Consider the following 23,908-nt stretch of genomic DNA (forward strand, 5'->3'; position numbering starts at 1 on the left):
TCCTCCCCCCTCATACTGGGGGTCTCAGGCATGGAGGGAGGAGGCACTGGAGAAACTGACCCAGATCACTGCGTGAGGTCACGTGTGCCCCTTCCTTGATCTCTCCCAGCTGAGCTCCCTCTCCCACTCTGCAGATGGGTAAAGCCACGCCTACAGGGAGGCGGGGAGGGAGTCTTCAGACTTCCTCAGGCCAGAAGTCTCAGAAGCTGCTAGTTCTTGGGACAGATGGCCCTGACTTCAAGTCTCTGCTCCCCTAGGTTCTGGGACATGACCCAAACACATGCTCTTTAGGGCTCCCTTAGTTCACGACTCACTCATGACCCACCCTTGCAGAGCTGGACTCTTCCTTCTTCCACCCGTCTGGGCCCAAGAAATGCAGCGGAACCACCTGGAGTGAGCCTGAGTTCCTGTCCGTCCGTGTCCGTCGGAGTCCAAGGTGGCCAAAGACTGTCTCTCACCTTGAAGTTTTCACTTGGTGGTAAGGACTAGGCTGTCAGAGAGGTGGGGATATGGGGGAGGGAGCCGAGGGCTGTGATGGGCTGGAAGGAGTTAGAGGTTTAGAAGAGGAAGGGGGAGGGAGGAGGGGTCCTTCGGTTTAGTTTGAGAGCAGGAGTGAGGATAAGCTGGTAGAAAGCTAGAGGGCGAGGGGCGGAAAGCAGCGAGGAAGAGAAGTGATGGGCCAGGGAGTGCGCAAGGAAAAGGGGCAGCAGAGGTGCAGGGAGAGGATGTGGTAGCTGGGACAACTGGGGAGAGACCTGGGCAGCCAGAGAGTGATACCGGCTATGAACGGGGAAGGAAGTGCGAAGACTGTCTCCTCTCCACCCTTCTGCTGCTTCTAGCCATGGAGGGACAGACGGCTGGAAGCAGAGGCCTTTTGGAAAAGCCTGGGACCGCCAGCCCTGGTCTGTCCTCACTGAGCGCTGCCTTCATCCTCCTGAAATCTGCGCTGGGGGCCGGCCTGCTCAACTTCCCCTGGGCCTTCTACAAGGCCGGTGGGGTGGCCCCCGCCTTCCTGGTAGAGCTGGTAAGCCCCTGGGAAGTGATTGGGGGGATCTTCCGGGCAGGATCCAGGCGGCATCCTCAGTAGCAGGACTGCAGAGCTGCCTGTCTTAGAGACTGTGTACATCTGTGGGGTTTGGTTTTCTGCCCGCTGAGCTCATGAGGGGAGAAGATAACTGTACCTGGGCACACAACAGCCTCTTCCCGCCCAGGCTGCTGCCAGGCACAACACCTGGATCCAATGAACCTGACATCTCCGCTGGGAAAGCGCGGAGAACACTCGGTCTCTGAGCAATCGCCTGGGCAGTTGACCTCACTTGCCCGCTGGTCTCAGGTCCATGTTCAGATCAGGTCAGGACCAGGACTGGCTGGGACACCCCCACGCGAGCTGGGCCAGGCCCTCTGCCGTGTCAGAGGCCGGCAGCCACTTCCAGCGCCTGCCTTCCAGCTGAGCTCCCTTTCCAGGCGGTCAGGGCTGAGCGGCTGTAGCAGAGAAGCACTGATTAGCGCAGCTTTCTTTTGTTTGCAGTGATTCTCTGGCTGCCAGGAGCCGTGTTCCGCGGTAAGCCCTTTGACAGGCAGCCCACATGCTTTTCCATGGCAGCCAGCTGATAACGGTCCTGTTCTTAATGGTCTGGTGCCGGGGTTCTTGTCCCAGCATCAAGAAGGGTTCAGGAATCTGGAGAAGGCTGTGCGTAGATGTTAAATAGGAATCCAGAGACTAATAAAGAGTCCGGAGACGAGATATAATTTAGAAAGGCATTTGGGGGTCAGAGGAGCTTAGCTAAAGGAGCTAAGTTCCAAGATCTTAAGTCTAAGGCCTTAGGTTCTCCTCGTCCCCAGGACCCCATGCTTTTTATTAACACAACTTGTCCTGAGGCGAGGCAGAGATAGACACTGCAAAGGGTATACAGAAACATTGTCAGAATGAGGGAATTAGCCCACGGCTGTTCAGGTGTTTGGCCAGTAGGAGGCAATAACATGTAGATTAAGATGCCCTTTAACTCTCTGGCAGCCACAATCAGTTTCCTATTCAGGTTTGGGGAAACGCCTTCAGCCATTCCCAACAGGTGACTACATGTGTGACTCAACCCTGTTGAGTCCCCAAGTCTCATCAACCTTTTGATGAAACTCTTGAAATTATGATATGCTGGACTTGGTCTCCGGCAGTCCCGTTCTGTGTGTAGGCCACAGGGTTGGATACAAGATACTTGAAATATCAAATAAGATGTTTCAGATGCTGGGTAGTGTTAGGAGGGTCACATGACAGAGGGTGGGGCAACATAACAGGTGGTCGGAGGACGCTGAGGGGTGACGTTGCACTGTGCCCCAGTGGAAATGGAAGGACTTGTCCAGGTGCATGAGAGGTGCAACATAGCTGTGTTTGGATGGTTACAACAGGAAGGCTGCCCTTTCAGCTCTTGACCGATTCTCAGTCAAGGGCAGGTACCTGGATTGCACGTTCTATCCCCAGCCTGGTTGGGGCTGGTGCATGAAGTAACCAATGTTTCTCTCTCTCTCTCTCTCTCTCTCTCTCTCTCTCTCTCTCTCTCTCACACTCTCACTCTCCTCAACCCCTATCCTTCCCTCCCTCCCTCCCTCCCCTTCCACTCTCCCTAAAAAAACAACAATGGAAAAAAATATCCTAGGGTGAGGATTAACAAAACAAAACAAAAGGCTGCCCTTTCAGACAATGAGGAGTTAATGCAGGGGGCGTGGTTGGGCACAGAGGTGTCCAGTCTCAGGGTGGCCGGCAGGGCTGGGAAGCAGAGCTGTGGCCCCCACTCCTCACACCCCTGCAGCACTCCTGGGCACCTTGCTGAAATGCAGAAGCTGACTCAGCAGGGCTGGGCAGGGCTGAGGCTGTGCATCCTGACGAGCTCCTGGTGCCGTGGAGGCTGCTAGTGTGACTTGCACATTGTACAGTGTGGTCTAAAGACATGAATGAATTGAAACCCTGGACAAGCGAAGGAATCAGACTGGTAATGGGCCCACTGCCCCTCCCCGCCTCTCCCCTCCTCTTGGGAGACTTCTGCTCTGTCCCCTTTGCAAGGGGCCAACTTGGACTTGGGGCGCATTTAAACATTCCCACCACCAGGAGGTCAGTGGTGCGAGGTGGTAGGTCTCTCATGACCCGTTAGCATTGGAGGATTACTAAGACTGAATGAACCTGACCCTCAGTTAGAAGTTGCAGAGGCAGAGCCTGGGCATGAGCAATAAGGGCTCTTTGCTGTCTGTCAGGGTCCCTCTCGCAAATGCCTCACTGGCAGAGGATCCCTTAGTCCCACCCCCTTCCCTTCATGCTCAAGTACCTATCTACTGAGTGCCTACTATGTGTCAGGCACCTCTCTGGGGACTAAATGGTGAGCAGAAAATGCCACAACCCCAGTGTTCACAGAGCTGAGAGGCTCTGGGTGAGAGATGTTGGAGACCCTGTAGTATATGTTGTAAGCATATGTCTAGTAGCCCAAGGACCGAAAACTGAGTGGCTTAAAACATCAGAAATGTATCCTCTCACAGTCCTGGATGCAGAAGAGTGGAAGCAGTCTGGCAGCAGGGCCCTGCTCCCTCCTTCCTGCCTCTTCCAGCTCCTGGTGGCCCCAGGCATCCCTTGGCTTGAGGCCACATCACCCCAGCCTCTGTTCCATCATCACAGAGCCTCCTTTTTATGTCTTCTGTTCTGTCTCGTCTAAGGCACTTGTCATTGGATTTCAGGGTCACCCAGATGGTCCAGGATGACCCATCTCAAGGTCCTTAATTACTCCTGCAAAGATCCCTTTTTATTTAATTACATCTGCAGAGACTGCCCAGTAAGTCACCTGCACCGGTGGTGGAGGTGAGGCTGTGGGCTTGTCTTTTGGGGACCACCATTCTGCCCACGGCAGGCAGTGTACCCAAGAAGGCAGAGTTCTATCAGAGCCGGAAATGAGGGGCTGAGTGCACCTGAGGGTGAAGTGTCAGGAGGGCTTTCTGGAGGAAATGGCCTTGGAGAGGAGGGGGAAGATTAGGCGTTCGCCAGGTGAGGGGAAGTGGTGGAACTGGCGTGGGCAAAGGTTCAGGGACCGAAGGGAGCCATGTGTTCCTCCCAACTCGGAAGTTCCAAGTTCCTCTTCCACAGTCCAATTAGATGTTCCTCCTCTGCAGCTGTGTTGTGGCGTCTGGAGTCACAGAACGAATCTGCTGGTCAGGGCCGTGCCCTGTCTGAGCGTGTCCCAGCTCAGCATTCTTCCCCAGAACCCGGGGCAGGGGTGTGGAGGCCCGGAGACCAAGTTCAGTTTGGGGCAGGTAGCCACCGGTCCTGCAGAGGCTCAAAACCATTTAGCTCCATGCAGCAAGTGGGGCTCCCATGCACCGATGGGGGTGTCCAGTGGCACAGGCACTTGGGAAAGCAGTTTGGCATTTTCTTAGTAAAAAACGGGTCTAATCTATGACCCAGCAATTCTCCTGAGGGCATGTCCAGGAAGACAAAACACAGGTCCTCACAAGGAGGTGCTCAGCGCTTTATTCACAGTAGCCAGAAACTAAGAACCACCAGTTGCCTGTCAGCAGCAGGCTGGAAGAAGCAACTGTGACTGCATCCATACAGGGGTGGCACTCGGCAAAAATAGGAGTAACACGTGATCACCAGTGTGGCTGGATCTCACAAGCACGGCGCTGAGGAAGAAGCCAGATACCAAGATATGTAAAAGTAGAAAAATATTAGACCAGTGGTTTCTGGGGACAGGATTGGGGCATAAAGTGACTGGGATGGGTCAGGGGGGCACGTCAGGTGGTAGAATGTCCTGTGTCTTGACAGAGGTGCATTTGTTGTGCCTTTTCAGGTGATAACCCTTGTATACATGTAGCCCGTGCAGTTTTAGCACCATCTGGGTTTCTGGTACCTCATTTGTCCATCTGGGCAGAGTAGTACAGTGGGGCCTTGACTTACGAGTGTCCCGACTAATGAGTTTTTTGAGATACCAGCTGTCTCTCGGCCGATTTTTTGCATTGAGTTGATAGAGTAATTTGAGTTAACAAGCTCCTTAATGAGCTCGGTCTCTGAACGAATTAAACTCGTAAGCCAAGGCCCCACTGTATGAATCCCAGACTGACCACCAGCAAGGCCTCAACAGTCCACCTACCCTGCAGCTCTAGTTTCAGGGCAGGCGAGAGGCCCAATGGTGGGAGCCATATCCAAGTCCCCAGGGGCAGCTGGCTGGGTGGTGGCCTTTGGGAGCACCCTGACCCACAGTCCTGCTCTGCAGGTCTCCTTGGTCTTCCTGATCAGCGGGCTGGTCATCCTGGGCTATGCCGCCTCCGTCAGTGGCCAGACCACCTACCAGGGCGTGGTTCGAGGGCTGTGCGGACCTGCCATCGGGAAGCTGTGTGAGGCCTGCTTCATCGTCAACCTGCTCATGATCTCCGTGGCCTTCCTTAGGGTGATCGGGGACCAGCTGGGGAAGCGTAAGTACTTGCACTGGAGGTGGGGTGGCCTCAGGGTTCGGTGCTCCTTATGCCCCCTGGGGCTCCTGGTTTGGAACAGGACGTGGACACTGAGCGGGACCCTGGGGGACAGCAGAAACCAAGACCACCCCTGAGCTCCTACTGTCCTGGAGACGGGAGACTGGGAATTAGTAATTACCAGCACAAGGAGAGTCCTGGGGGGGCGGGGGGGGGGGGGTGTCAGGGACAGGCTGTGGCTGGCTGTCGAGTGGGGTCCACTGCAAAGAAGCTCTGTGGGAGAGAACCAATCACACCTTGAGTTTTGGGACGTTGGAGACTAAACCCCATGCACCTGGGCCTCTAGTTCCCCACTGACGATTTCCCTCTGAGCACGGCTTTAGTAGCATCCCCATCAATTTTGATATCTATTTTCATTTTTGTCCCATTCAAAACATTTGTTAAGTTTTGCTGTGATTTCTTTGACTCACAGGGTGTTTAACGTTGTGTGGTTTGATTTCTAATTATTTGGGACTTTTTTTAGATCCCTTTTTGGGTTCTATCTTAATTGCATTGTGGTCAGACAACACACTTGGTGATTTCCGTTTTTTTGGTCTTTGAGACTGCCCTGTGGGCCCCCACATGTTCTGTGTTGGTGGGCATTTTGCGTGGGGTGCAGTGTTCTGGAACTCTCCATCCGGTCAAGGTTCTCCACAGCTTTGAGCAGGTCCCCATACCCTTGCTGACGTTTTGGGTCTAGTTATTCTATTCGCCTGAGTGAGGGTGTTAAGCCTGCAATCACAGTTGAAGATTTTATGTGTCTCACTTTTAACTGTCCAGTTTCGCCTCATAGTCCTGGAAGCTCCGTCATAGGCACCCACCCACCAACTACCCTTTTATTATGAAATACCCGCTTTTGTCTCTGTTGATACTTGGTCGCTAAATCACCCTCCTCTACTGTAAATGTGGGTGCTGCAGCTGCCTTCAGATTAGTGGTTATGCAGTGTTTCTCTTCCCGTTCATTCTCTGTGAACCAAACTGACATGGGCTTCCCAGTGCATTTCTCGTAGGTAGCATATGGTCGGGTTGTGGTTTTTTTTAAAATCATCTTGACGATCTCAGACAGACTTCTAACTGGAATGTAATTATTGATATGGTTAGATTTCGCTCCGACGTTTTGATGTTTCTTTGGTTTGCTCTCTCCGTCACTTTAACCATGAATAAAAAGGCCCCTGGCTCTGGGGTGCTGCGATGAGAGGCTTCTATGTTTGGGGCAGCATTGAGGTTGGTAGATCTGAGCCTACAGTGGGTAAATGAGTACAAAACGCCCTGCTTGCAAGTGGCAAGTCGAGGCCACGTCAGTTTCACCTCGGGTCACCAGGTGTACTGCCGTGTGAGGAGGATTCTGAAGCTGTGTGCAGGCTCAGCTGTAGAGCCCAGAGTGGTTAGAGTCGATTAGATACAGGCCACCTGGTTCTGGGGGCGTTGACTGGTGAGGAGAGAGCATTGTGTATGTGTTTCTGGTTAGGTACTTGGGGGGGTGGGGGGGGGTGTCTTTCTGGGGAAAATCCAGGCTTCTCCGCAGGAGGACTACCTAGAGCAGTGATGGCGACACATGTGTCAGAGGTGACACGCGAACTCATTTTTTTGGTTGATTTTTCTTTGTTAAATGGCATTTAAATATCTACACTAATAAAAGAGAAACATGGTAATTGGCGTATGACCGCTACCCTTTTCATTGGCTAATCAGGGCGATATGCAAATTAACTGCCAACTAAGATGGTGGTTAACTGCCAACAAAGATGGCAGTTAATTTGCATATGTAGGCACAATGCAGGGAGGCGAAAGGGAAAGCAGGAAGAAGCCCCCTGCCACTGACAGTGATCGGAAACCCAGGGGGGGAGCTAAGAGCCCCCAGGGCCGCCTTTGCCCTGCCCCCCGGACATGATCGGAGAATCGGGCGCCTTTGCCACCCTGGCCAGTGATAGCAGGAAGCAGGGGTGGAGCCAGCGATGGGAGCTGGGCACGGTCGAAGCTGGCAGTCCCAGGAGCTAGAGGTCCCTTGCCTGGGCCTAAAGCGGAGCCCGTGATCGCGGGGCCGCTGCAGCTGCGGGTCCCCGCTGCCCGGGCTGGACGCCTCGTCAGGGGCAGAGCCTGCAACTGCGGGGAGCAGGGGCGGAGCCTGCAACCGCGGGGAGCTGGGGGTCCCCTGCCCAGGCCTGATGCCTCGGCCAGAGGCCTCAGACCTGGGCAAGGGGCCGATCAGGCGATGGGAGGGTGATGGGGGTCGATGCCTCTGGCCGAGGCATCAGGCCTGGGCAAGGGTGGAGCCGGTGATGGGGGGAAGAGGGGGGTCCCCTGCCCAGGCCTGAATCCTGGGCCAGAGGCATCAGGCCTGGGCCGGGGCAGAGCCAGTGATGGGGGGAAATGAGGGTCCTCTGCCCAGGCCTGACACCTCTGGCAGAGGCGTCAGGCCTGGGTAAGGGGCCGATCCTGCAATTGGAGGGTGATGGGGGTCAACGCCTGAGGGCTCCCAGTATGTGAGAGGGGGCAGGCTGGGCTGAGGGACACTCCCCCCACCCACCACCACCCAGTGCACGAATTTCATGCACCGGGCCCCTAGTATAAAATAAATATCAAAAATATAAATCTTTGTTTTACTATGGTTGCAAATATCAAAAAATTTCTCTATGTGACACGGCACCAGAGTTAAGTTAGGGTTTTTCAAAATGCTGCCACGCCGAGCTCAAAAGGTTCGCCATCACTGGCCTAGGGGGTCCATGTGGAGAGGCCCCAAAACTGCAGGGAAGGCCCAGCTGAGCCACGGTGCCCCCACCAGGCACCTGATGTGGGGAGAGCCATCGAGAACCCTCCAGACCAGCCCTCCCACCAGCCAAATACCCTCAAGTGACCCCCATGGGTTCCACATGGAGCAGAAGTAGCCAGCTCAGCCCTATCTCACTCTTCACATCCTGCTCATGGCAGATAATCAAGTGGACGCGCCAGGCCATGTTGGAGTAGTTTGTTGTGCAGTGGTGACAGAGAACATGGCTTTGCCCAGCACCAAAAAGCCACCCTGGCCCCTGCTAGACCCACACCCCCCCTGAGCTCCCAAGCAGAAACAGAAGGATCTGGTACAACAGTGGTTCTCAACCTTCTGGCCCTTTAAATACAGTTCCTCATGTTGGGACCCAACCATAAAATTATTTTCGTTGCTACTTCATCACTGTAATGTTGCTACTGTTATGAATCGTCATGTAAATATCTGATATGCAGGATGGTCTTAGGCGACCCCTGTGAAAGGGTCGTTTGACCACCAAAGGGGTCGCGACCCAGAGGTTGAGAACCGCTGTGTTACAAGCACATAAGGGCGCAGGTGCCTCAGGGTAGGTCCTTTGTCTCACTTGTGGCTGGATTCCAGCACGGGGAGCAGTGCCTGGCTGGTAGGAGCCCAGTGAGCGTCTGTTGAATGAGTTTCTGCAGCCAGATCCTTCCTTCGTGGTGGCACATGATGGGGTCCCCATCACGCTTGTCCCATCCCTTTAGACTCACAGGGCTGACAGTGTCCATGGCAACCCCGGCCAGGGATGGAGAGCGGGAGCCCGGGGCAGGACTCTGACTGCTGGGTGAGAGCCACAGGCTCACTGCGACCCCCCTTCCTCCGCCTTCCCACCAGTGTGTGACTTCCTCCTGCCCGCCCTGCAGCCCTGGTACGCTGACCAGCGCTTCACCTTGACCCTGCTCTCCATGCTGGTCATCCTGCCCCTGTCCGCCCCGAGGGAGATCAGGTTCCAGAAAGTCACGAGGTACGGGGCTGCAGGCTTCCTGGCAGGACAGCGGCTTTGACTGGGTCCCCACTGCCCTGGGTTGGTATTTGGGGGGACGGGGAGGGGGGCTCCGTCCGCCTCTGCTAGGGGAGCTGTTAGCGTTGGCCTTCCCATTTGGAGAAGGGGGAAAACATTAAAAATCACACAAGTAACGTGTGTGTGATAGGAAATATAGAGAAGCAAAAGAGAAAACTACCATAATGGCATAACCTGCTGCTGCTGTTTTCTTTAACTATTACAGACTTCATATGCCCACGCGTGCGCACTCACAGGCACAAAGGCAGACATACATGTACTGTTTTTCATACTGTGGTCTGTGGCTTTACATATATTTTTGAAGAAAAAAAAAAGTCTGGCAAAAGTATTCATGCAAATTTGCAACTTGTGTTTCCCTGTTGTGTTCAGAGCAGCAATGGACATCTTACCTTGGAAACAGAGAAACAGGGTTGTAGGGGACTAGAGCCCCTAGGTGCCCCCAGCCCTCCAGTCTCTCATCCCACCCCACTGAGTCAGGGGTCCTCCTCCCCATAGCCAGTGTCCTGGCTTAGCTGCCACATCCGGGGCTGAATGGCCGTTGGAGAGATGGTGCCAGTGGTCATCACAGCCTCGCAGGTGCGGCCAGTTAGGAACTGGCCCAATCCGACCCTGGGCCTGAGCACAGTCCTGCCTGAAAGATCTCCCACATCCCTGCTTGCAGATGAGGGACCCAAGGCGCGGAGCCGTGAGAACTGCCTGGCACCTTGCCCGTGTGGGCAGAGCCGGCATTCAGACCCCCTCTGTGTTTGTGGTCATGCATCGTCTGTGTGTTAGCTTCCTAGGCACCCTGGCCGCCTGCTACCTGGCCCTGGTCATCGTGGCGCAGTACTACCTGAGGCCCCAGGACCTTGCTCGTGAGCCCCGTCCTGCGCTGAGGTGAGTCTGAGGGGATGGCCTTCCCTGGCTTCCTGGGGTGCTGCAGGGGATCCTGTAGGAAGGACACTTCTCCCCACTGTTTGCACAGAGCCCCGCTCCTCTCAGCGAAACGCCTGGTGTCTCTGATGCCTGAGGTCCCACGAAGGTCCCTGTCCCCTCCAGAATGGACACAGCTGTGGGTAGTAGGAACCAGGGACAGGCCAAGGAACACAGCTCTAAGCCCCTCCACCCTGGCTCCTGGGCTTTCGCAGCAGTGTCCCCACAGCCTGGAGCCGGTGGAACCGGCCGGCGAGATGCCAATGCCTGGGCAGAGGGAGCAGGAGTGACAGAGGCCAGTGTGACCCCACCGGCCTGAGGCCTGAGCAAGGCCAGGAGGGGGGCGGGTGTCCTGTGGGGACGGGGAGCCTCACTGAGGAAGGGTTTTGCTGGGCAGCTGCTTCAGGGTGTGAGCACAGCAGGGGCTTGAAATCGGATCTTCGGGTGACAGCCAGCTCCGTAGGCATGTGACTATGAACTTACCCAGGGCTGCGCGCAGAAGGGCCTTGCACTCGGTTTAATGCCCTGCTGCCACCATCCCAACGTTCTTAATCGTTGTCGAACAAGGGTCCGCCATGTTCATTTTGCACTGGGCCCCGCAAATTATGTGGTCCCTCCTGGCCGACAGATTGGAAGTGGAGCATGAGAGAGCGGAGTCCAGGGTGGCTCTGAGCTCTGGCCTGAGCACCGGGAAGGTGGCGGTGCTGTTTCCTAGGACTGAGGAGGCGAGAGGAGCAGATGGCTGGGGGAGAGGGAGAGGGTGTGAGGTTGGAGTTGGCTTTGAATGCCTAAATGAAGGTACAGGTAGCTTGTCAGACCTGCGTCTGGATTCAGGGAGAGAGAAGCTGGGCTGGAGGGAGGGAGGATTGTGGCTGGTGTCAGCCCAGAGATGGCATTTAAGGCCCTGGATTGGGCAGGGTGGTACACTCAGAACCCACAGTGCTCTGTCCGGCACTGAGAGGTCGGGGGAGGAGGAGGAGCTGTGGAGGGGTGGGAGTCGGATGTGTTAGCGTTCTGGAGCTGCTGTGACAAATAACCACAAACCTGGTGGCTTCACACAAAAACAGCTTATCCTCTCTCAGTTCTGGAAGCCAGGAGTCCAAAATCAAGGTGGGGCAGGCTCCCGGGGCTGCCAGTGGTCCCTGGCTGGAAGGTGGATGCCTCGCTCCAGTCTCTGCCTCCGTCGTCACGCGGCCTCTCCCTGGGTGTCTGTTCCCTTCCTAGAAGGACACCTGTCATTGCACCAGCTCCCAACCTACTCCTGTGTGACCCCATCTTAATTTAACTAATTACATCTACAGAGACCTATTTCCAAATGAGGCATCACTCTGAGGTTCCCAGTGGATGTAAATTTGGGGGGACACTATTCAACCAGGATAGAGGATAATAGTAGGTGGGTCGCAGATGTCGGTGAACAAAATTTCAGGAAGTTGGCGTGATCATTGCCAAATGTTGCTCCTGGTTACAATGGACTGAGCCCTGGGCATGGATTTGGAGGCTGCTGGTGGTGTTACTTGGTCAGGGCAGGAGAGGCAGTGAAGGCCCAGGTGGATTGGGTTCAGGAGAGATGGGAGGAGGCAGGAAAGAGTTCTTCCGAGGAGGGGAGGAGAGGAATGGGCGGGAGCTATGAGGGACAGAGGCCCCAGCGCCTGTTTATGCTGACGGACATCTCTTAGAGAAGGAAGAACCAATGAGGCCAGGCTCACTGCTAATCTGCAGCCTCGAGTCAGGGGGAGGGGAGGTCCTGTGCTCTGGGGTCTCCTTCCCAGGGCCACGCCTGCACATGTGGGCCCAGGGGATGCAGGCGGGCAGATGGGGCCGTGCCTACATGGGCACTCTGGTGGTTACAGGAAGCCTGGCACCAGGGACAGGGCAGTTGAGGAAAGTGTGGGAAGCCCAGCCCGGTGGGGAGGCGCCATGAGCGGCTTTTAGAGTTAAGTCAGCGTGTGCAGCACGAGCAGGAGTCAGCACTGTGCACGTGTCCCGTGCTGCTGTGACAAACTACCACCAACCAGGGGCTTACACAGCACAGATTTACTCTCTCATCTCTAGAGGCCAGAAGTCCAAAATGGGCCTCGCGGGGCTAAAGTCAAGGTGTTGGCAGGGCTGCGTTCCTCTTGGAGGCTCTGGGCGAGAATCTGTTTCCTGGCCTTTCCCAGCTTCTAGGGGACACTTGCTCTCCGTGGCTCATGGCCCTGCCTCCGTCTGTAAAGCCAGCAGCATTCCTTCTCCGACCCAATCTCCGTAGTCACAGCCCCCTCCGCCCACCCCCAGGAAAGGTTCTCATCTCAGGGATTCATGCGACACATTGGGCCTAGATAACCAGGGTCACCTCCCACCTGAGTCCTTACCCCGACGCACACCTGTCTGCTCACTTATTCCCAGGTTGCTGGGATTCGGACATGGGCCTCTTTGGGGGCCATTATTCTGGCACAACCAGGAAACCCTGATTCTGTAGCAGGTGTTATTTACACCCCATTTCACTATATGTCCCTAAAGGTTCTGGATGCTGGCACCTAGAGCTGCTTGCCAAAGGAAGCTTGAGGGCCACTGTCCTGAAAATTCTCCCCATACACACCTCTGTCCTTTTTGGAGCTTGGGCAGAGGTCAAACCATCCCTGCACTGCTGGGGTCTGTTTGATGGAGGTCAAACCATCCCTGCACTGCTGGCGTCTGTTTGATGGAGGTCAAACCATCCCTGCACTGCTGGCGTCTGTTTGATGGAGGCTGCCTGAGCTCCCCAGCCCTAACCTCACAGGAACAGGCAGCCTCAGAGGGAGGCTGGGAGTTCCTGCTTGTCGTGCCCTTTCCAAGCTCTGCCAGCCCAGAGAATGTCAATTTTCCAAAATGTCAGCTCAAATGTAATTAGAGTGCAACACAGAACATGCCTCCCTTCCCATCTCCCAAACCTGGGAGTGGACGCAACAATTAAAAATACATTTTACAGCCGTGCTCAGTGACACCTTTCTGGTCTTTAAAACTCATCTTCAAGTTGAGCGTGGCTGTGAAGTTAGCCTTTTGTAATGAATACCTGTTCTTGTCTGTTTGCAGCCCTTCCTCCTGGACCTCTGTGTTTAGTGTCTTCCCCACCATCTGCTTCGGATTTCAGGTAAGCTCAGCTCCGTGTTGGCGAGCGTGGCGTTGGCGGGCTGTAGCGACTCCCTGCTCCCATGGGAGACTGTGGCCTCCCTGGCAGGAGAGAGGGGTGAAGGCTTGTTCCAGGATGTGATGGGCTGTCTTCCGGAGACGGCGCGTGTGTTGGAATCTGGGTTCAGTGAGGTGTGACTTGCTGTAGAACTGGGGAACCCGGCCCGCACTGGCAGCCAGCAGCAGCAGCAGCAGAGTGGGAATTCAGCACCTGTCCCGCTGTCTATAAAACCCTCGCTGGACAGTTGCCGTGCCAGGACACCCAGAGTTGTCCATGTCCTCAGCAGATCTCTGTCCCAGGGGCCTCGGAGAGGAAGCATCCTGCCTCTGGAGGCGGGGGCTGGAAGGTGTGCAGGGGCTGCGTGGTGGGGGTACGGGGCAGAGTGTCTGACAGTCATGGACTGAGGGTGGGCTCTGTGCAGTCCAACTGAGGGGCTTCTGACAGCCCTGGGCGGGGCAGAGTCAGACACCCTCTTTCAGGCACTGATGTCTGAAAGGATCTTGAAGAATGTGTGGGGGCCGCCAGGTGAAGGGGAGGGCGGACCAGCTAGAAGGGACGGCACAGGTGAGGGGGGGAAGGGGAGGGGGAAGAGGAAGGGGGGAGTATGCCTGGTGGGGCTGCAGGGCTGTAAAGGGCTCTGCTAGGTGGGGTCCCCGGGGTGCCGGAGGGTATGGCAGAGAGCATGGGCTCTGCTCCCCGCCTTCCGGGTTTTCCAGGCTCCTAGCAGGTGGCAGCTGACTCCATTCTTCCATTGTTTATTTTAGGAAAGCTGTGCCTCTCTCCTAAAAACCTACCCAGCACACCAATAGCAGAACCACCCCAGAGCAAAGTCAGTTGGTGGGGTGGGGGTGGGGGGGTGTGGTTCAGGAGCGACAGTATCTCAGCTTCCTGCCATGAGTTTTTCCTTCCCTTAGCCGCCAACTGGCGCCTGTTTCTGTTCTGCATCTTGTATTTTCTTTGAGAAACAGTTTTGGAAAAAAATCTTGAAGCATTTCCATTTCTCTTGCTTATAAATGAGTTGATGGTATCACTTCTGGGGCTTAGCAAGCCATTTATAAGAAATTCTCACATTTTCCCTTGCACACCCAATATTTTGAAAGATCTAGAGCAGCGATTTTGCTGTCAGCTGTTCGTCTGGATGTGGTTTAGCGCCCCTCTCTCCAGTGTCTGAGCACCATATGGCGCGGCAGGCTCCACTGGGGGCTGCTTTTCAGATGCTTCCCGGGGTGGCCCCCTCACCTTTGCCTCAGCTCCCTCATTCCATTCTCCTAGCAACCGAGGCCTGGCTGAGGTTTCCAGGGACACGGATGCAGGATGGAGATTTGGGAAAAGATGTGAATTGCCGGGTGGGGGTGGGGCTGAGGCCGGAGGCCAGAGGCAGGGCTGTCGGGGTCTGGCTGGGAGAGTCTGTGTGGAGGAGGGCAGGAAACAGGGAGGGAGGGGGCAAGGCTGGAGGGCCGTGTGAGGTGGGGAGGTCTCCTTGTCCTCAGGAGCTCTGACCTGGTTCAAACACCACCCCCGCATGTAGCAGCCCCACCACCAGCTGCAAGGAGCTGGTAGGAGGGGCCTGCGGAGCAGAGTGGGTGTGGGCTCTGCTGCTGCCATCCCGGCCGCACCTGGGACTTCTCTGTTGTTGTTTTTTAAACAACAGCTTTATTGAGATAGAACTCACATAGCATGCATTTCACCCACCTGAAGTGTAAGATCCAGGGGTGTGGTATGTTCACAGAGCTGTGCGACCATCACCACAGTCGATTTTCGACCATTTCATCTCCCCCAGAACCCTGAACCTGTTACCAGTCACCCCACCCCCTCAGCCCTCCCTCAGCCCCTGCAACCAGGAGTCTCCTTGCTGTGTCTGCCTGCTCTGGACGGTTCACATAAAGGAATCCCACGACGCTGGTCCTTTGTGACAGCTCTCACAGCACCGTGTCCTCCAGCTCATCCACCTGGTGGGTGTGTCAGTGCTCTGTTCCTTTTTATGGCTGAGTCATATTCCACCGTCTGCTTATCCATTCCTCAGCCATGCACACCAGGCAGTTCCCAGTTCTTAGCCAGCGTGGGCGCCTCTGCCTGCATCCCGGCTCAGCGAGTAGCGAGCCTGCGCACAGCCAGCCCCTCCCACAGTTGTTCCAGCAGGGCAGCCCCCCCGCCCCCGCATCCCGGGGGACCTGTTGCACCTTCCCTATGAAACCAAACATGACCCAGCAATCTTAGGACAAACAGAGAAAGAAGGGCAGGGCTCCTCCAGACACCTCCAAGCATTTCCCCCATTTCTGAGTTTGGGAGACAGGAGGGGGGAGCATTGATCCACGGAGTTCCCTGCCCCTCGGTTGAGGGTCCCCAGGGATTGAGGGCTCCTGTGAGGTCAGAGAAGTCCCGGGAAAGAAAGCCAAAGAGGCACTGGTGCCCGAGGCTAGTCTGCCCTCGAAGGTACATGTGAGCTCCCTGGGGACCGTGTTGGGCTAGTTTCCGTGGTATCCCGACTTGCACTGAGTCGGACTGATAAGACCTGAGTCCCGGAGAGCGTGGGCTGGGTAGGGGCAGCCTCCCTGCTGCGGGTGGGTTACTTAAAGGGATCGGTAAATGACTAACCCCTGGAGCATTCCCCAGCGGGGGGCCAGGCTCCCTGCTTGGCTGGAGCAAGACAGACGTGGTCCTTGATGTCGGGGAGCTGATGGTAGATGCTGAACAAGCAAACCCAAACTTGCTCGCGTGGGGTGGGGGGTCGCGGGGGAACACATGAGAAAGGAACTTGGGCAGGGTGGGGGGGAGGGTCATGTGAACACATGAGAGAGGAACTTGGCTTGGGGGGGGGTTGGGAACACATGAGTGAGGAACTTGGGTGGGGGGTGGGTTTGGGAACACATGAGTGAGGAACTTGGTGGCGGGGGGGGGACACAGGAGTGAGGAACTTGGCCTGGCTGGGAGGCTTTCCTAAGGCATGAGAAGGAGCTGCCAGGCCAGGAGAGAATTCCAGGGAGAGGAAACGGCTTGAGAAAAGGCCCTGTGGCTGTGCAGAAGGACAGGTGGGCCTTGCTCAGTGAGGGAGAGGAGTGGGCCCGGGCCTGGAGAGAGGGCAGGAGTAGATCAGCATGTTTGGTTTTGACCAGAAGTGAGCAAGCATGTGACGTGACAGTGGGAACCCTGACCCAGGAGCCTGGGAAGGCCCCAAACCCACAGGGCACATCCAGATACAGCGGCGCCTCTCAGCCCTGCCTGCGCGTCAGGGCCAACTGGCTGCCTGTAAGACACCACTGCCCAGGACTGCCCCAGGGAAACAGTGTCCCCGGCACAGGTGGGCTCTTGCATGGGCTAGATGTACTTTAAATTTATGACAATCCTATATAATAAAAGGCTAATATGCAAATTGACCGAACAGCTGAACCACCGGTCGCTATGATGCACACTGGCCACCAGGGGGCAGACACTCAAATGCAGGAGCTGGCCCCTGGTAGTCAGTGTGAGAGCACTGCTCAACCAGAAGCTGGGCTCACAGCTGGTGGTGGTGAGAGCCCCTCCTGCCTCCGCGGCAGTGCTAAGGATATCCGACTGATGACTTAGGCCCACTCCCTACATCAGTTAGACATCCCCTGAGGGCTCCTGGACTGTGAGAGGGAGCAGGCCAGGCTGAGGGCCCCCCCCCCCCCCCGCGTGCACGAGTTTCATCATACAAAATATATGAATCATAAGTATGTGTGCTCCCATGCAGCCACCACCCAGTCAGGACAGAGAATGCTGTCAGCTCCTAAGGAAGGCTCCCTCCTGACATTTTCCACCAAGTGACATCCACCCCACCCACACTCTGTTCTGCCTTGTGTCACCGTAAGTGGTGGTTCTCAATGGGGGTGACTGTGCCCCCCTCCCCCAGTGGAAATTTGGCATTGTCTGGAGACATTTTTGGTTGTAACACTGGGGGCAGGTGTTCCTGGCATCTAGTGGGTCGAGGTCAGGGATGTTGCTCAATATCCTATGGTGCCCTGGATGGCCCCTGTTTGGGCTGGTTTGGCTTGTATTTTGAACTTCATGTACAGGAAAATGTTCTTTCGTGTCTGGCTTCCTTTGCAAAAACATTAAAGCTGTGAGGTTCTTTCTTGTTGAGGTGCATAGCGTGTACATCCTTTTTCATTGCCATGTAATATTCCACCAAATGACTATCTAGTGGTTTACTTAAGCCTTTTACTGCTGGTGGACATTCGGTGGTTTCCTGTATTTTGGGACACTTTTGAGATTGTTCTGGGTGAGTCTAATGCCCAGCCACCGACTGTGCCCGCCTGTCTTCTAGTGTCACGAAGCTGCTGTCTCCATCTACTGCAGCATGCGCAACCAGAGCCTGTCCCACTGGGCCCTGGTCTCCGTGCTGTCCTTGCTGGCCTGCTGCCTTGTCTACTCACTGACAGGTAAGGCCCTGCCTGGGGCACCTGGGTAGGGATTGGCAGGAGAAATGGCAATCATGATGAGTATGTATAGAGAGCTTACAGTGTGCAAAGCACAGCGCTATGCAGTTCGGGTGCCTTCTCTCATTTAGTCCTTAACACCCCCTAGGAAAGGCCCCATTTCATAGATGAGCAAACTGAGGCTCAGAAGGTCCAGGGCCTGCAGGGTCATGGGTTGGCCAAGGTCTCCAAACTCACCTGGCAAAGCTGTGACCCTAACCCTGGCCCAGCTGTCTCCACAGCCCCTCCCTGCTCTGTGCTCCCGCTTGCTGCTGCCAGATGGGACAGTGATAACAATGGTCATCATCGCATTACATCTGGGTAGCCGTTTGCAAAATGCTCTCATGGATTCGATGGATGCGGGCGCTCACAAACCTGTGCTGTATGCTGTGGGTCTTCAAAGGTGATGGCAGTGGCTCAGAGAGGGGCTGTGATCTGCCCAGGTCACTGCATGCGCACGGCACAGCCCAGGTCCAGGCTCAGGCTGACTTTGGGGCGCCTTCCTCCAGCCTCGAGGCTGGCTCTTTCGTCTGCCTGTGGGGGCCTCTGGCTGGGGAAGCCCTGGGGCTACAGAGAATGTGCCTGGTGCTTTGGGCACCATGGTTTCAAAAAACTTTCTGGGCGACCTCTCCCCAAGCAGGGGGAGGGGTCCCTGCCAGGCTGTGGCCCCTGCGTAGGAGGGCCATGACCTGGTCACTGAGAGTCACATCCAGGTGGCTCAGGTCGAGGGCCAGTAGGATCATGAGACTAAAGTGAGCCATAGCTCTTGGCCAGAGATGGGTGTCTCAGGGCAGGGCAGGTAACTAGGCTGTGAGAGGCAGCATTGGGTTGCAGGCAAGGGGCCTGGTGTGCTGTACCCAGTTCTGTGCTGTCTGTGTGATTCTGGCAATTGTTGACACCTTGGGTCTTGGTCTTCCCCATCAGGAAAATGGGTGCGCTGCCAATGGCTTTCTGTGGGTGCTGTCAGAGTGGGATGACGGGCATGAAAGGCACTGATATCGTCTGCAGAGCGCTGTGTGCCCCTGCAGTGCCAACTCCATGACCAGGCCCTGGTGGGCTATTTGGAAGAAGGGTTCCGACAGCTTTGCCCAGTGGGAGTTTTGAGTCAGAGGAACAGAGTCTCCCGTAGGCTGAGGACAGGAACACCTTGGGAAATGGCAGAATAGAGAACTCTTCCAGAACCTTCTGTCGGCTCCTAGGAAGAGCCTTACAGGTGGTAGAAGCCGGTGGGTGTCAGACAGAGTTGGGAGGGGTGCAGCATTTTCTCATCAGCTCCCTGCCCCTCCTCCCTCCCTCCCAGGCGTTTATGGCTTCCTGACCTTCGGGACCGAAGTCTCTGCCGACATCCTGATGTCCTACCCGGGTGACGACGAGGTCATCATCGTGGCCCGAGTCCTCTTCGCCGTCTCCATTGTGACCGTCTACCCCATTGTGCTCTTCCTGGGGAGGTGAGCTGGCTCGGGGTGGGGTGTGCTCGGTGCAGGGCACTGATCCTGATCATGGTTTAGCCGTGCCAGGCACTGCTAGCCGGTGTGTGGTGGGACGGCCGTCGTCTCTGCTTCATAGAGGAGTAAGCGGGTCAGGTAATGAGGTCACTGGCCCAGCATCAACAGGGAGCGGCGTCAGCACTGGAGCCTGGTCTCCGGCCGGCCCTTGACCACCCACTGCGTGGGCCCTCGCTGCTGCCGTGGTGCCTGGGGAATAGCAGCCCCTGGTGGAACCGGAGCCCGGCCAGGTGTGCTGGGCAGGGGGCAGGGCCTCTAGGGCGCCCGAGGCAGGCAGGTGAGAGGGCTGGAGCCCGGAGCCCTGCGTGCCTGTGCTGGCCTGGCCTCCAGGTCGGTGATGCAGGATTTCTGGAGGAGGAGCTGTTGCCAGGAGTGTGGGCCCAGGGCCCTGGCCAACCCCTCGGGGCTGCTGACCGTCCTGTGGGTCACCGTGACGCTCGCCATGGCGCTGCTCCTGCCGGACCTCAGCGCGATCATCGGCATCATCGGTGGCGTCAGTTCCTTCTTCATCTTCATCTTCCCAGGTGAGGTGCCGCTCCCCCCCCCCCCCGCTCCCCCCGCCCCCCCGCCCCATACCCCTGCTCCTCTCAGCAGGGAGTCCCTGTGTTGGGGGTCAGGGGTCGAGGCGGGAGCCCTGTGTAGACAGGATGGTTCCCAGCCCCGTTTCCAGGCCAGGCGTGGGCTGGCGGCGGCTTTATAGACCCTCCCTCATTAAACAGCTCTGCGCCCTTGACACTCCCGACCTCCTGGCGGGGGCTCCGTTGCTCCCACTGCAGATCGGGACCGAGGCCTGGGGCCTCCCGGTGGCATGGCGAGCGTGTAGCAGGCCCAAGTCCACCTCCCACGGCTGCCGCTCGCCGCAGGACTTTTATTTCTTAAAAATGTTTCCAATTACATGACATTCATAAGGCTCAAAGGCACCCTTGCAATCTTTGTCCCACCTTATCCCCCGACCTGGAAGGCACCGTTTCTGACAATTGCTTAGGAAACCTTCCCAATGTTAGTGAAATGTCCTGAGGGTGAACGTGGAGGCCAAGGCCTCCGGCCACGCTTGCATCACCTTAAAGCCCTTCTGCCCACAAGGAGGAGCCCTGGAGGTGCTGCGGCCTCAGGGCGGAAACCCAGCCCCGCTGCCCCGGCTCTGGGAAGCGCTTTCAGATGACAGTGCTGTGGCCAGCGCCCCCTTGGCCTCCTGGTCCAGCTGCTGCCGCAGTCATGCTCATTTGGGGTCTGAAAGATACACGCGTTGGCCTCAGTGCCCATGACCTGGTGGTGCCATTAGCTCCAGCTATTTCTCGTGCTGGGAAGGACTGGCGGGGACAGGTTTGGGATGGGGACATGTCATGGAGCTTTAGGCAGAGCTGCCTGGCTTCAAATCCCAGCAGAATTATTAAAAAAAAAAAAAAAAAAGAAAGAAAGAAAAAGAAAAAGGAGAGAAAGGAAGGAAAACTGCCAGTTGCTGAACTCAGCCCAGGTGTCGACCCGCGTGTGGCCCTGAGCATCTCACAGAGACCCGGGCACGCAGCTGTGCGGCAGTGTCATCTGGGAGACAGAGGCTCAGGGGCCCAGGGTTCGGGGAGATGTTGAGCTGGGACGCACAGCAGGCCTCAGCCACTGCACTGTGCCCCTCGCCCCAGCAGGGTGAGCCGGGGGCCTCGAGCAATGGTTTAGCTGGCCTCTCAGGTCCCTGCTGGGTGTTGGCTGAGCTCTGAGAGCTCAGGGCTGCTTTAGGTTCCATAATGAAGAGCCGGGGACCCCATCTCCTTTGCAGGTCTGTGCCTCATCTGTGCCATCGGCACCGAGCCCATAGGACCACGAGCCAAGTAAGTGTCTCCCCGTGAGGTGCAATGTGGGTATTGGAAGGGCCTGAGTGAGGAGCATGTGAGTGCTGCAGGGAGACCCATCATCTTGCAGATGAGAAAACTGTTAGCCATGGGGGTGTCGGGCCGTGTGCACACAGGCAGAGGGAGTCTGAGCCAGGACTCGAACCCAGGCCAGCAGCACATGGCCTGTTATCTTTCCCTTCGGCTCTGAGGGTTGTGGTGTGTGGCTGGAGCTTCATGTGGACTCGGGGTCTTCCTGACAAAGACCCTAGGTCACATTCACAGGTTCCAGGTAGATGTGAATTTGGGGACCACCATGCAGCCCAGTGCAGACGCTCACAAGTCAGAGCAGCCATGGCCTTGGGCCTCACCTGCAGGCCGGGCTCTGTCTCCCACTCCCCAAGCTTGGCTCCCAAAGCCTCGGCTCGGCTTATCTCCTTCTGGGTGGAGAAGGGTTTTTCTGGATGTGCCTACACCTGCCTGGGCTTAGGGCTGGCCGATGGTCTGTGGCCCCTGCACAGCCCTTCCCTGTAGCGCCCTTTGAAGTCCTGCTGCTTTTGTTTTGTGCCTCGGTCCCAGCTCACAATAGTTTAGTGATGGGCTTTCACCATGTTTTTAATTCTGGAACTGCTTTAGGGCCTTCCGACCCATCAGAGCTGCTCTGAGAGCGCGGCCCCCCTGCCCCCGTCACCATCACCTCGCTCTCCCGCTCCGATGGGTGGATGTTTATGGCACCAAATGGCCTTTCTGAGATGCTGCTTGACTAGAGATGGTCTTTCCATGACAACGGGTCCTCATGGCCTTTGTTAATGGGGCCGGAAATATCTCTGGCGGCCCTGCCATTGTGTGGAGATCTTATCATCACTGTTCTCATCTCACTGTTGTGCCGTCTCTTTTGGTTACATTATGAAGCTCGAGATGTGGCCTTGGTGGCGGCCGGTTCTAGCCACCTCTGCCTCCTGCATGCTCATCCCCTCTCCTGTTCCGATCCTGTGTGACAGGGCTTTCTTCGTCTCCCTTATTTTGGGGGGCTTCGCCCCTCCCACCCCAAAAGGAACAGGGGTGGACAGGGAGTTTGAGACCAGTGTCTCCCTCCTCCCATTCCTTGGGCTTTGATAACAAGTTGAACAGGATTGAGGTTATGAGATGGCAGGTGGCGGTTTTTAATTGCCTCGGGTTTTTTCCTTCCTCTTGTTTCAGAAACCCATCCCTACAGGTAGGGGAGGGTTATTACCCTGAATTTTTTCCCAAATCGATGACTCTACTGGGCTTCAAATAATGTTTCTCTATGTGCGTGGCTTGTCTGCGCCAAACTCCCGACGTGCGTGCTGATGTGGCTTTGTTGACTTGGCAGGTGCTGCTTGGAGGTCTGGGGAGTAGTGTCCGTGCTCATTGGCACCTTCATCTTTGGGCAGAGCACGGTGGCAGCCCTCTCGGAGCTCCTATGAGGGGTGGCCACCCTGGCAGGCGGGGGGCTTCCCTGGGCCACCCTGGGCCCCGCATGAGACCGATGTAACCCCATCATAAAGATGCTGGAGAAACTGGTACCTCTGCCTTCTCAGGTGCTCATTGGGGCTTCTGCTTGTCCGAGGGTCTCTGGTGCGATGGTGAGGGGGGTGCTTGTCTCCGGGGGCTGCCCTAACAAGTGAGCACAGGCTGGTGGCTTGAATCAGCAGGCATTTATTCCCCTAGTCCAGGGGTCAAGGTGTGGGCAGGGCCAAGCTCCCTCCGAAGGCTCCAGGGGGATCCTTCCTGCCTCTTCCAGCTCCGGGGGTTGCCGGCAGTCCTTGGCGTGTAGACGCATCTCTCTCTGCTTTTCTCTCTGCACGGCCTTCTTTCCTGTGTCTGTGTCTAATTTCCCTCCTCTTATAAGGATGCTGTCATGGGATTGGGGCCACCCTAATTCATCTGAAGTTACTTAATTATGGTCTGCAAAGATTCTGTTCCCAAATAAGGTCACATTCACAGGTTCCAGGGATAGGACTTAATATTTATGGGGTACACAATTCAATTCAGGGGGCTGAGGCCCAGACAGCCCTGCTTTGGGGCACCAGGATCAAAGACATGGGGTGAGGGTAGCACACAGAGAGCCCCAAAAGGGATGTCCAGTGGCATCCACTGGACGTGGAGGTGGACTCAGGCTGGTCCCCGGCCAGGGCACAGGGAATGTGGGAGATGCCCAAGGTGGTGAATGCCCAGCACTGGCCGCACAACCCTGCACCTGGCCCACGCTCCCGTGGGGTATCCTGAGGAGAGCCCCCTTTCCTCCACTGGCTGGACCTGAAGGGCCTACAGGCCAAGCGGACTGTTTGCTCCATAGTTCCCTTCCGACCCCAGGCCAGCTCTGCAGGGAGGAGTCACACCTGGGGCTGAAGATGGGGTCCCAGGGCCTTCCCTGGGCCAGGGCGGGGAGAGGAGATGGGGGGGGGGATCCAGCGGCTCCCCCAGGCGCTGACCCTGCACAGGCCCAGCATGTTGCTGGGCTCAGGCCACTCCTCCTCCTCGGACGTCTGACAGAAGCCGGCAGTGCGGGGCTGACGGCCCAGGACACCACTGCAGGGTAGGTTCTCTGTGTTGTACAATGTGCATGTGACCATGAGAGGGTGGTGGTGACAGAACCGTTTTTGTGTGTTTTTCCAGCTTGTCCGCCTGCATTAATTTTTTTGAGATATAATTCACATACCAAAATATTCACCCTTTTGAAGTGTAGAATTCAGTGGGTGTTAATTGATGCACAGAGTCATGTAGCCATCACTGATGTCTAATTCCAACCCATCACCCCTAAGAAACCCTGCACCATCTG

The 23,908-nt window shown here is 56.4% G+C and overlaps 1 protein-coding gene across 1 annotated transcript; it reads left to right on the forward strand.

Moving 5' to 3' along the window:
- Nucleotides 1-202: 202 nt before the first annotated feature.
- SLC38A8 (solute carrier family 38 member 8) lies at nucleotides 203-22,652 on the forward strand. Its single transcript, XM_059667245.1, has 11 exons — nucleotides 203-478; nucleotides 840-1,024; nucleotides 5,244-5,442; nucleotides 9,095-9,224; nucleotides 10,056-10,157; nucleotides 13,245-13,302; nucleotides 17,627-17,741; nucleotides 19,078-19,225; nucleotides 19,613-19,806; nucleotides 21,054-21,105; nucleotides 22,460-22,652. Exons 2-11 carry the CDS (start codon nucleotides 842-844, stop codon nucleotides 22,551-22,553), a joined length of 1,275 nt encoding a protein of 424 aa, XP_059523228.1. The 5' UTR covers nucleotides 203-478; nucleotides 840-841; the 3' UTR covers nucleotides 22,554-22,652.
- Nucleotides 22,653-23,908: the final 1,256 nt, after the last annotated feature.

This window comes from Myotis daubentonii, chromosome 15 (genome assembly GCF_963259705.1).
Source record: "Myotis daubentonii chromosome 15, mMyoDau2.1, whole genome shotgun sequence".
NCBI classification, from domain to species: Eukaryota; Metazoa; Chordata; class Mammalia; order Chiroptera; family Vespertilionidae; genus Myotis; species Myotis daubentonii.